The 13,910-nt window shown below is 42.2% G+C and overlaps 1 protein-coding gene across 1 annotated transcript in view; it reads right to left on the bottom strand.

Moving 5' to 3' along the window:
• The window catches only part of Clasp1 (cytoplasmic linker associated protein 1), a 220,637-nt gene that overhangs the window by 75,371 nt on the left and 131,356 nt on the right, over positions 1–13,910 (bottom strand). Inside the window, exons 20-22 of the mRNA XM_055601545.1 lie at positions 4,508–4,615; positions 2,883–2,909; positions 791–958 (exon numbers count right to left, since the gene is read on the bottom strand). Of these exons, the coding sequence (XP_055457520.1) occupies positions 791–958; positions 2,883–2,909; positions 4,508–4,615 (303 nt within the window). The remainder of the gene's footprint in view (positions 1–790; positions 959–2,882; positions 2,910–4,507; positions 4,616–13,910) is intronic.

The following is a 13,910-nucleotide window of genomic DNA, read 5'->3' as shown; positions in this document are numbered from 1 at the left end:
AGCTAAGTCTATTTAATTTATCTTCTAATTCTGGGTCCAAAAAAGGGCCTGGCACACAGTAAATATTCACGTAAAAAAGGGCTGAGAAAAACCAATGGGGATGAAAACTAAGCGGACAAGAAAAGTTAAAGATGTCATACTCTTAATTTTAAAGCAATAAATTTGTACTTAATGAAGCTGATAGATATATAATAAAAGTACATACATCAATAAGTTTTTTTAGTATTATATCTTGAATGGCTTTACATCAAAAGGGAAATAAGAATTAGCATGTCTGTAACGTACTGAGAATCATCCTTATCTACCTGCTATTATAAAGAAACTCAACAGAACAGTAGAGTATGTTGGTGTTCATCAATCTCTAGCTTTCATGTTTCAACAAAATTATGTCAAAAGTAATCATACATACTCTCTGACTATATTTTCACCAGTTAGGTTAAAGATCAAAATAAAAATTAGGAACACTGAAATGCTTTTGGAAATTAATATATGTTAATGACTAGAATGAGTTCAATGAAAGAAAAATGAAGTGACAATGCTTCAATTAGGAAATAAACTCTTATTTTACCAATTTAGTGCTTTGCAAAGGATGACTTCCCATCCCATCAGTTGGAAGCACTAAGTTGCACATAGTTTTTGGCTCTAGTGCACCAAGCAAACAGCTATTTTTAAGTGCGGCTGAAGTAGATCACTGAGCTGAAAAGCAGAGCTCCGCCTTCTGTATCAGTGATGAGATCATAACTGAGATTGAACAGCCATGCTGGGGGACCAAGACTAGGAGAATCCTTACCTAATCCAATCCTGTTAGGACTTGTTTCTCGGCTACATCCCTGACTCCTGGGAATCTTGCTTCGTTTTTCTGAAGACGGTGTTGCAGGTGGGCCTCTTGAGGAACCCCCAGCAAGTCCACCATAGCCACTTCCCAACAGCTTCCCAGGGGAACTTGACCGGCTGCCAGCTAAGAAGTGAAGCCAGATGACAGTGAGGGACAGAAGTAAATCAGGTGACAATTTACAGTGAGTAAAGATGCCAGTTTTTACACATGAATTTACATGAAACAATAAGAGAATTTTATATAAAAATACCATTTAGTTGGTAATATTGTTTTTAAAAATGTAGGCACACAGAATTACTATCATAAACTAACATTTCTGCATAAAGATCCACAAGGCAACTTTGGAAGTAGAGGTGCAGTTTCTAATGGAAACGCTGACAGTAACAGGCACAAGGCCAGAGACATCCGGCAAGCACTCTCCCATGAACCACACTCTGAACCCCTAAGAGCTGATTGCCTAAACATTAAGTACAATCCCTGGAGAAATAGACATATGAACATAACAAACCTTCTCAGACATTAACTTAGGGTAAATGGGCTTGGTCTAACAAATGGAAGACACGGCAGTGAAAGAACTAGAAAGGGTTTAAAAACATCACAGGTAAGTTGGTACACATAAGCTTAAACATCAGTAGCTGTAATGAATGTGGCCGGATGTCACTCATATTAAAAGACAGAGATTTCTCAATTTGCTTCTTTTTCCGATACTGGAGGTAGAGCCTTGTCATGCTAGCCAAGTGCTCTACTACTGAACTACAACCCAGACCTTGGGCAGATATAGAATTAACAGATATACAAATGAAACAAAACGATATGTGTTTACAAGAATCAAATGACACACTTAAAATCAAGCAACAAAACAGAAAGCACAGAGTGGTAAAAGGATAACTGACCACACTGATAGTAAATACAAACTTCTACACTCCAAACAACACAGCTTTGAAACACAAAACATGAAAAAGAACATAAGGAGAAATGAGAAAGGCCATAATAATTAAAAGACCCTATAGAAAGTCTCAGAGAAACTAACAGAGCCAGCAATCAGAACTCAACGTGCGCAGCATCTTTGGTGGCAAGCATATACAGGGCACATTCAACCACGACTTGCATGATAACCCTTCTGTCAACAACAGATCACATATGAACCAGAGACCTTCCTGTACCCCTGGGTATGCTGTGACCAACTCAGTCTGTGTAACTACACTCAACTGCCTAGCACTTCAGTGTGACTTCATATGTATACTCCTCTTGAACATATGTGTGTATCCAAAAACACACTGTTTTCATTTTAATACCCACATTTTATAAATACTGTGTACTAAGCTTCAAAACAAAACTCAAAAAACCTGAAAAAGAAATTTACATGGGTCACATTCTCTGAGAAATATGAAATAAAACCAGAAACCAGAAATAAATATTGGGGCTGCTAATCTCTATTAATAGCTAAATATCCAGATATGGTTATATAAATATTTTCTGTGGGATAGAATTCTCCTGGAGAAAACAGCAAGACTTAAATATGAATATACCCAAAATGACAGACACTTAACAGTAGATATGGCAGTAAAAATTTAAAACATAAAACATAAATAACTATGATGCAGAACAGAATGATCTACAGGAAAAATAAATAAACAAAATCCCTTTGGGACAACACTTATCCACAAATTACTTTCTTACAGAATAAAGATTTGAAAATATTTTTATAGTATGTCTCAAAAATATACATTGTATAATAAAACTATCCTCATTCAAATAAGTCACTTGGTTGGCTACACAAGAAAATTAATACCCAACAATGATAAAACTACAATTTGGAAGAAAAATCATTGTAATAATCAGTAATGCACATTACTGTGAAGAACTAATCCAAGACTTAAACATAAAATAAACTATTAAGCTACGTCAAAGCAAAAAGAAATGTGTTCCAACCTCTAGTATTGAAAATACAGGACCATGCAGGAAGATTAGGCATAAAACAGAGACATTAATATTGTGCAAAGCGCACGGCCGATGAGAGCAGAGAGGAAGAAGAAGAATGGCTTACCACCAGCAGGGTTAGCGGATCTGGAGCCTTCATTAGGGAGCAGACCACACGACAGGCAAAGTGGGTTAAAAGACAACACAACACACAGGTCAGCATGCGACACAGCACAAAGGGCTTATTCAAAGCTCAGTAGCAACATCGCTATAGTCCCAAGGGTGTTTTCTTTTATGTACAGCGCACAGTTTTAGCATTTAACCTGTTTATAAAACACCCATCTGTAATGTGCTCAGCTTAGGAGATGCGGAGAAGACAAGGTCTCTGCTTCTTGGAGCACATTTCAGCTTCCAGCAAGAGGGAAACAAGCAGAACTTGGTCACCTGTGCCTTACATCCATCTTTAACAAGATACCAGTAGCTGGAAGAACACTGCTTTGGACTGTTTTCATCCTTTAATGTTTACGAGTTTCCTTGATCTCCAAATATCTAAAGCATTTCAAACCTTAAGGACCCTAAATCTAGGGTTAATACATCTACTTCACTGGGCTGGAGAGACACCTCAGAGGGTAAGAGCTCTGGCTCTCTTCTAAAGGTCCTGAGGTCAATTTCCAGCAACCACATGGTGGCTCGCAACCATCTATAATGAGATATGGTGCCCTCTTCTGGCATGCAGGTGAACATGCAGACAGAACATTGTATACATAATAAATAAATCTTAAAAAATCTACTTCATATCAAACCAGGGCTATGGATGTCTTATGTTCACACTTGTGGTATAAATATATTTGCCTCATTCAAATCATTGTTCATTTGTGTGAGTAAGGCTGGGGTGCAGGCTCGATCACGCACTACTACTTAGTGGCCACCATTCCTGTGAGTGTGAGCTGGCAGGAGTGGAAGTGAGGCACCTCATGGTCTGGCTCAGTATGTCCCTGAGTGTTATAATTTAAGCCTCTCCTAATCTCAGTTCCACTAGAGAAGCAATTTTCACGTCCTCCTAAGTCCAGATGACATTTGGATTTCAAAGCCAGCACTAACCAGGTTGGGTGGGGAACCTGGTCACAGGAAAGAGCTAAGGAAGAAATGTAAGATGACCCTTAGCTCCCCTTCCCCACGGGAAATCAGACTACAAAAATGGTTGATGTGAGTGGTAAGTTTTGACTTGAGAGGCCTCAGGATAGGGAATCACAGCATAGTTTAATGCTATCTATGCATTAGACATTAGTGTGAGTGGTATCTTTCCATGTGTGCATATATGTGAAGGCCAGAAGAGGATGTTGGGTACCTTTTTCTACTCCTACCTTCTGTTTCCAGACAGGGCCGGAGGCTCACCAGTTAGAATAGACTGGCTGACCAGCAAGCCCCAGGGACCCAGCTGTCTCCTTCTCCCTAGTGCTGGGATTACAGGTGTATATCAGCACACCTAGTTTTTTTATGTGGGAGCTGGAAATCCAAACTCAGGTCTTTGAGTACAGACAGAGCCATCTACCCAGCCCATGAAATACGAATCACTTGGTGAGGAGACCAAAGCATTCTTGGAACATTTCATCTTATAAGCCTACCTAGCACTGTGGTTACTCGGAGTGTCTCAGAGCCACTGAGGTCAGTGCAGACACTGAAGCCTGTTCAGCTGTTCCTTTAGCAACTAAAGGAAGCTAAGGTAATCAAAGCATAAAATCCACTGCTTACGCTGAGACTGTGAAACCACTTTGGCGCGACTGCGGCCTCGACTATCCGAGGGTGTGGAGGCAACATTGGTGGCACTCCCCGAGCTTTGCCGTCTCGTGCGGATCCGACCTGGAGGATACAGCAAAAACAATGTTTCCGTAACATTTTCAGCAAGTGTCATCTACATAAGAACCCACACCACAAGCGCAGGGCACTGATGAGGCTGACCACACAGAGAGCAGGGGTTTCTGTCAGCCAGGTCCCCTGAGAGTTATACCAGGGTGACCCCAGTAGGATGAGCAGCAGTGAATGTGGTTCTGAATGCTCCACAGGGCTTCTCTGGAGTCAAGGAAGCACAGAAGGCCTTTTCTGTAAGCCAGCTAGAACTGACGGCAGCTGACACCTTCCCAGCAACAGATGAAGCTTGCAGAGGAGGACGCAGAAACAAGCCCTGAGGCTGGAAGAAGATTCAAGAAAGTGCAGCGCTGGGGTGGAGGGAGACTGGAACCAGTGACTTTCAGTCAAGTTTTGAAAAAATGGATAAGCTGGGTATGATGGCACACACCTGTTATCTCAGCACTTGGGGGTGAGGGCAAGAGGCTAAGGAGGAATTAAAAGTCACTCTTGGCTGCACAGCCTGGGCTACACTGACTACTGGACATTGACTAACAGGCTGCATTATTTATTCTACTGAGAACTATGGTCTCTGTAAAATCAGCATTCTCTCGGCAATGCACAGACAAGAAAGAGAACAACAGGGCTCAAAGTCTGTCCAGTGTAACACACCTGGCCTAGGGTGCCTGCTCAAGGCCAGCTGGCTGGCCCCCAAGTACCTCTGGCTCCTGTAGGTCACCCAGCAAAACCCAAGTAGGTGATCAGCATCTATTTTCAAGTTATTCAAGGCATTTCTCATTTTAAAGTAGCACAAAATACTTAGGTCACACACATAATATTTTTTAATGAGCACCTCTACCCATGAAGCTAAAGGATAAAATCCCTCTTGGAGGTCTCACGCTCCCGGCATTTGGTGACATGGTCCTAAGGCATGTTCAGGATGCTCTCGAACTTCCTGCATGAGCAAGAAATATTTGCCACTGTTCTGCATACTTGAAAATTATAATGGATTTTAAAAATTAAAATATATTGCTTTACTTGACAACGTATTTGTGAGTATACTTGTGGAATAGATTTTTCATACGGGCCAAGGAGAGATTTTTTTTAAAAATCTTTTCCATATAACTAATTCTCAAATAAATTTCCTGAGCTACTTTCCTGCTAATTTTACAATTCCTCTTTTTTTTCAGAGCTCTACTTTAGTTTTTATACTAAGGCAATTTTCATTATAAAAAGGTCTTTCAGTAAATTTTATTTTGTTAGCATATAATGTATCATTGACATACACACACACACACACACACGCACGCACGCACACACACATACACAGAATGTAATGTTTCTTAAGACAGGACCTTGTTAAGCAGTCCAAGCTGACCTGGTATTTATGTAGTCCAGGCTGGCCTCAAACTCATAGCAATCTTCCTGCCTCAACCCTGAGTCCTGGGATTTATAGTCATATGCCACCACACCTGGCTTTTAATCATTCTATTTTGAGCTCATGTTTAAAACTTTTGCTAGACTTCTTAATCTGTTTGTAGATCTGGGGTTATATAACCTATAAAATATGCCATCAATTATTTTTCAAATTACACTCTTTCATTTATTTGCCCTTACTACGCTGTCTTGCTCATGTGACACAAAGAGAACGGAAGCAGTGAAGCACTACTGACACAAAAGGGAGCCGTAAAAACACTGAGTTTAGAGTACACCTCAGTGCACACTGCACAGGCAAGGCTTGAGGTTCAGTTACACACACAAACCCCACCACACAAGCACACATAGGAAAGTTTTCCTTCGCTGGCCAGTGGTAATGCAGGCGTACGTATCCTGCTGTGTCCTGAAGTCATGACAGTGAATGCCCACAGGCCCCAGGGTTCAGCCAACGACCTGGTCTTGTACTTGCTGGTGTCTGGAGCTGGGTGGCTGCTCTGCTTACTCTGGATTGGCAGTGTGTTCTCAGTCAGGAGGGTCATTTTGGCTAATAAATTCTATGTATTTCACTCACTACAAGGTGTAAATTTCTTACTTCTTTTGAACACTGGGAATGATTTTATATTTTACAACAGACTGAAGTCCGTATGGGTTCACTCTATGTGTGCTATCTTTCTCTGCTGCCTCATGCACGCAATGCCTTTGGCCTGCCATCTTATATCTAGTTGATGTCCTCTATGGAAAGCCTAAAGGACAGATCCAAGAGTAGCTTCTGTGAAAACTCAGTGAACTCATCGAGGCTGCAAACACAAATCACTGAATTCTGCTACAGGGGGTACAAAGAAGAAAATTTTAGCTTAGTTTATGTACAGAGCTCATTATAAAGTAGAGAAGACTGCTTTCTTCATGAAAGACACTGAAGATAGCAAGACGATTTGAAGATGATAGTTTTCCCACATCTACCTTTTCTTTCTTCTTCCCTTCCCTTCTCCTTCCTTCCTTCCTTCTTAGTTTTTTGAGACAGGGTTTCTCTGTGCCCTGCCTGTCCTGAAACTCGCTCTGCAGATCAGACTGTCTTCAAACTCACAGAGACTGCCTCTGTCTCCTGAGTACTGAGATTAAAGGTAAGCACCACCACGCCTGGCCCCAATGTCTACGCTTTCATAAATTATACAGTCTCTTGTCAATGATTGTTGGTTTCTGACCAGTGTCTTGCACTTCTGATGGGTTCAAAGTCTTAATTTCTGTGTGTCCTAGGATTCACACTGCTATGGTATGGAAGTGGCCTGCAAATGCTCCTGTTGGGGTTTTGAACTTTCCTTACTGTTTTGGAAAGCGGCTACATAGTTCGAAGGAGTTCTGGTGTGCTGTGTTCAGGTACATGTCTACGTCACAGGAGAAGGAACTGGTTTCTACTCTAATTCACTGACAATCACAAGTGTCTGGATATATTTTAAAGAAAAGACAAAAAAATGTTTTGAGGTCTTTGAGAATCACAAACAAAGCAAAACCCATGAGAACACAGTCCAGTTGTGTTCTGGACATATTAAATGACAATTAAAAGACAATTTAATGACAGAGACAGAACAGGTATGAAAGGAAGCAAAGCGAGCATAAATGAGAATAGTAAAAATAATTAAATAACTGCATAAAAGAAAAACTGTAGAAGAAAAACTGTAGACTTAGAGGGAGGGCCCAGGAATAAATATATATGTATGTTAAATACATATGTACTATATATAATACAATATATTAACTACTGTATATGTGTATAGACATACATACGTATATACATATATACACACATATACATAGGAGGGGGATTTGCACCTTCCGCTTTCAGGGAGTCAAGGAAGAATAGTCCAGTTTCACAGCAGATTAATACCTGCATGGATTCTCTTTCAGTCATGCTTTTTACCCCTCTCTGAAAAAGACTCTGAAGCTGCGTTCTAAATCTAACTTACAAGCATGACGCTCGACAATCATGTAGTCCAAGGCTCAGCCTCTTAACCTGTGGCCCCATAACTAAACATGGAGATTGTGAGATAAACTGAAGAGTAAAAAAGTTGATGAATAGTCAAACCAAAAGTTGAATTCAGTCAAGCTTGGGAGGAAGCTTCCGGCAGTGCTCACTGGGATCTGACTATGGGATGTCGGGAGCTGGAATGCTGCTATTGTTTTTTAATGCACAACTTTTCCGCTCTCACAGAAACATAAGAAAGGTAAAGATTTCTCGCATTTTCTTACCATCACCTCTCAAGCAAGTACCATTTGAAGGGTATTGATGAGAGCATCTGATTTTAAAGATCGAAGTTTGACTTGCTTGCTTGAATCACAACTTGTGTTGGGACAGAATTTGTAATGAGTTCTGAAATGGCCCCAGACATACTTACACTGTCTTGTACTGTGGAAAGCAGTAATCTGGGCCCTGATCAAACAACAATCAATTCTGAAAATTGACAATGGTCTATATTCTGCACTACCAATTATTCAGGCAAGATTTCAATCGTTATGTAAAAATAAAGAAGCATATTTTTTTTTATTTGTATACAATGTGCCTTTGCCTTTAATAAATGTTAAATTGTATGTATGCTAAAGAACTGCTTTAAAAGAAAGTCTTTATGATTTATAGTGCTTGTCTGAGCTATACTGTGGATACCTATATACACAGGAGCTGTATAATCATTTCATGGGAGAAAGGGGTAGTGAGTAGAACTCTCAGAAGCCTTGGCCTAAGGTCACTGGAATACCAAGAAGCAGCCTCATTTCAAAGTTCCTAGGTTTGTACCAGTCTTTAAGGCTCAGCTCTCTCTGTGCTGGGCCACTCCGGCACACTCCGGCCAGCTCATCTCCCTTGCTAGAACACAAGGAAACGAGCCTCTACTCATGTAGAGCTGGCTCTCAACACGGCCAGAATCTCAGAATTCAATCCTGTGTCAGTTTTACTACCTATCACTCCTATCCTCGAAAGAACAATTCTCTTTGTGGTTTTTAAAAAATAAGTACTACATTTTCACTTTTATAAACAGACCTATTTTCATTTGTAAAGAAAGGCCTAATTACTTAAATCAGAGTTTTAGATAAATAGATACAAAATGTTTATTTCACAGCAAAATCAAACTAAAATTTAAAGTTCTTCTTTGTGGACGGCAGGGTAAGGCTACATCATTTTTAATAGAATAATCTAAATTAAATTCACCCAAAGCGAAGCAAACATAGACGTGAGAGAGAGAGAGAATGCAAGAGATGGGGGCATCCGGGCGCACGATGCGTGCACACGCGTGTAGCACCTTGAGGCTGACGCCGAGCACCCCCTCAACTGCTCTTCTTTCACACTGAGGTAGGGCCTCTCAACTGAACCCAGCGACTGCCGGCTCAGCCAGTCTATCTAGGCATCCTGTCCTTCTCCAAGAGCTAGGATCATAGGCAGGCCACCACAGTCAGCTGACTTTTTGAATGTATGCTAAGGATCTGAATTCTGGTGCTCACACTTGTATGCTAACTGCTTTACCCAAGATGTCATCTCCCCATGCCCTAACATGACCTCTGACCTATAATAACACTATTATCTATGCTATGAAACAAGGATCTGTCTATACCCACAGGCCACTGAGGCATTTTAACTTTTCACTTGAAATCATTTATTTGGGGGAATAATGATTTTCCTAAACATGTTTTCTTGTTTTTTTAAGCACTCAAGTGCACTCATTCACTTCGCATATATGTAATTATCATTTGCCATGAGCACCATGGCAGCCAGTATATCTCCTACATCTAAGTCCCTAAGTCCCCCACTGAGTACACTGGAAGTACACTGATAGGCAGCCAAAAGATGAAACTATAGTTTGGCGGCACATACCTTTAATCCCAGCACTTGGGAGGCAGAGGCAGCTGGATCTCTGTGAGTTCAAGTCCAGCCTGGTGTATAGAGTGAGTTCCAGGACAGCCAAGGCTACACAGAGAAATCCTGTCTTGACTCTTCTGACTATTCAGTGCTAAGATTGCAGCCACAGGCAGGCCACCATGCTTGGTCTGTCTTTCTTGGTGGTCTGCTGTTCTGACACCAGACCTCTGAGTTTCACAGCTCAAACAATAGCCCTTGCCTGCACTGGCACACCTGTCCTGTCTGGCACCATCATTACTAATGAGTCAAGGTACTGTGGTACAGATACTGTCCTCCTTTCCTGTAAAGGTCTCTAATGTCTCATTCTCATTTTCTAAAAACAGACCATTCCATGGTTTCTTCTGCCTGAAGAAAACCAGAAAGTGACTTAGTATCTTGCCCAGTAAATGAATGGCCATTTTAACTTCGTTTGGAATTCTATAACAGATTTAAAAGGGTTGGGGTAAGGAATTCTTAGTGTTGGGAGGACAATAGGCTGATTTCAATTCTGTTAATATAGGGCATTCTGGGAAAAAACACTTTTCATTTCGTGTAAACTATGTGTGGTTTGAATGAGAACTGTCCCTCATAGGCTAAGTATTTGAACACTTGGAACCTGGTTGGTGATGCTGTTTGGGGAGCTTAGGGAACCTTAAGCAACTGCAGCCTTGCTGGAGGAAGTACATCACAGGGGCAGGCTCTGAGAGTTCACTGCCCACTCTATTTCTAGTTTGCTCTCTCTGCTTTGTGTCTGCAGAAGATGGAATCTCTCAGCTCCCATCCCAAGCTTCCTGTTCCCATGAGCTGCCATGACTCCTCTGCTATCATGGACTCTTCCTCTGGATCTGTGACCTTTTAGAGATATGACCTCTGACTTCCTGCTGCCATGCCTTTTCTACCATTATGGACTCTCCTTCTGGAATCAAAAGTCTAAATAAACCCCTCCTTAACTCACTTTTTATCACGATATTTTATTACAGCAACAGAAAAGTAACTAACTCACTATTCTATTCTAGTTTTCCACTTCCCTCCCGCTAGGTCAAGGAAACAGATAGGATTGTTTCTTTGGAGGACCAGAAACAAAAGTATTCCTATCAGCTGAAAAAGAAAATAAACTACCCAGTGTCATAACCTTTGGCTAACCCAAATAAAAGCCTCAGCCACACAGAGGTTTATTGACCATCTTTCCATTTTACAAATCTGTCCAACCGTGGGAATCACCAGTGAGACTTCTTTTAAATTCAGGTTCTCTAGCGCCTTCCGACTTAATCAGCATCTTCAGAGGAAACATCCAGGACGTCCATCTGTATGTCTACCTTTCTTTCTTGTAAGCATCCATGTCTGATGAGACATGACTGAGAAACATGGATCTTGGGACTATGCTCTATTCCTTTGGCTGGTGAGATGGCTCAGCAGGTAAAGGTGCTTGCCACCAAGCCTGAGTTCAATCCTGGGGACACATAATGAGAGCAGAGAACCCAATCTCACAATCATCTTTTCACTTCTGTGCTCACGCATGCACTCGAGCATGCACACGTCCCGATAAACAAGTCTAATTTAAAAGTTTTAAACCTACTTCTCTTTTTTACTTTCTGATTCGTGAGGACCTAGATATGGCCTCAGGAAGAGTATGGCTAAGGGTGCAGCTCAGCTGGCAAGGTGCTGGCTCGGCATGCTCAAAACCAGGGCCTGATTTCCAGCTCCCATCAATCTGGGAGTGGTGGTGCACACCTGCAATCTCAGCCTCACTTAGGAGTAGGGTCAGACTGCAAGGTCATCCTTGGCTACCTGTTGGGGTTGGAGGCCTGCATGGCCTAAGAGTTGGAAGCCTGCATGGGCTACGTGAGACCCTATCTCCAAACAAAACAGACGTGTATACAAGAAATACTCTGCTGGGCCTGGAAAGATGGCTCGGTGAAACAAGTGTGACATTCAGAGTTCGATTACCAGGGATTCCACATAGCAGAAGACCAGAACTGACTCCCTTGAAAATGGTCCTTCACTCGCACCATAGCACACAGACATCATACACACATCACACAGCGATAAACTTTAAAGGCTAAAAAGAGCTACCCTGCTCAAAGCTTTCCTCTTTTAAATGGTAGCCATTTCAGGGGCTACCATGAAGGAAACAGGCTGCTCTTGATCGTTGAAGGCATCATCTGGAGGGCTGGAGTAGCAGCCACTGTCTCAAGCAGGCAACACTTCTCTAAAACTCAACTGTTGAAGCATTATCCTGTTTCCTACCCAGAAATCTTGGAAAAGGATAAGTTTATCTAACACTTGCTAAGGTCAGTGCACACTGTACCAGCTGTGTCTCAAGTTCAAAGAACAAGGCATAGACTCAGGAAGAGCTTCTTGGCCTAAACTGTGGATCAAGATGTGGATATGCCCATTTCTCTCTGTGGTATGGACTGCAGAACTCAGCAGAGAAGGCTAGACTCACACAGCTGGTGATGATCAATGTGTATAAATGAACAAACGGGCATGTGACGTTGACACAAATAAAAACAACATCATAGAATTCAGCAATGCTCTTCATAGGAGAATAAAACGCTATTAAAAATGCCTTTATAGCTCAGTAGAAAATCTCACCAGCACTGAACCTTGACATTTGCTTTCAAAACAGGACTGATGGACCTGAGAGGCCCACAAAGCACAAAAGAGAGTGAAGCTCAGGTGTGGGCTTCATGAGCAACAAACCCCAAGGCAGCAGCATACGAGGTGATGTCGAATATGCCTCCCAGTGTGGCCTCATCGTTGTCACTGCCCACAGCACACTTCAGTGCCCTGATTCACCAGAACAAAGACTAAATAAGAAAGGGGAAGAGAACTGAGGTGGAGGAAGGGCTAGAAGCCACTGGAGACAGAATGAAGAAGAGGGTGGGGACAGCGTGCAACACATCATGCGGGGACCTCAGTGAGGACACGTGGGCACCGGGCAGCACTCGGTGGGAACAGAGGACCAGAGAGACACACACCTCAATCACAGAAACAAACCGCTTACCCTCCGCTTTAGTGGAAGTACCGTCTTTAAGCCAATTAAAAAACAAGGGAGGGGACAACAGGGAACAGTTAGTAACAATCAGAAAATTAAAAAGCAGAATGTTATTAGCTACTAAAAAAGCGAAATATACACTTTAAAATAAAGCCAAAAAGAAAACAAGTTTAGAGGCACAGCAGAATTGGAAGCTAGCTAAGGGTGGCCTCACGAGGAGTCAGTTCAGCTGGGAGGAACATGGTTTGCCTTCATAAAGCAAAACAGAACAGTGACCCACAGTTGTGTCACAGTTGACTGCATGACTCAGTGTGACTCTCTGTTCTGTCAACTGTCTCATCCTTGGAAAAGTTCCCATTCCCTGGAAGTTCTAGCAGGAGGAGGGGCGTAGAGGAGCAACTCTAAGTTCAGGTTCTAAGGAATGACCCCAAGAGCAGAATCAAGTGAGAAGCTGAGAGGCTGTAGCGAGGCCTATCCCAACTGCACGCCCAGCAGCAGCGGCTGTTGCACTTAGTACCTGCATCCAGGCCTACGTACTCCAAGTCTTCCCTCCTGTGTCTGGACTCTAGAAGTTTGGAAAAGGGTAATCAGCTTTAATGCTCTGCTTTTACAAGTCAAGTGTCATGGTCAACCTAAGGGATGGGACAGTCTCAGAACTATGTGCTACTTTACTTTTTGCTGAAGGGGCCTGTGGTGGTGGGGCAAAAACAGGAAACTAGAGGTAGAAGTCTTCTGAGGAAGGGAGAGAACATTCAGTGTTGCCCTCTGTCTGGAGCTAAGAGAATCCTCTGTGCTAAGAGAATGTCCTCACTGCTTCTGAAGGTTCATTTGTCACCACACCAAACTCCTGGGGCTTTCATCAGCACCAAGGGAATCTACTCAGGCCTGAACTAAACAGCCCAGATATGTACAAGTGACCCTGGATACCCTAAAAGCTGGCATGAGAACAGGCAAGAAAATGCTAACTAAAAAAACACTAAGTGGGAATCAGGCAC

Source organism: Psammomys obesus, unplaced genomic scaffold (genome assembly GCF_907164565.1).
Source record: "Psammomys obesus unplaced genomic scaffold, mPsaObe1.curated_primary_1811, whole genome shotgun sequence".
NCBI lineage: Eukaryota > Metazoa > Chordata > Mammalia > Rodentia > Muridae > Psammomys > Psammomys obesus.
The sequence above is the reverse complement of the archived record's forward strand: the minus strand, read 5'-3'. Positions and strand labels throughout refer to the sequence as shown.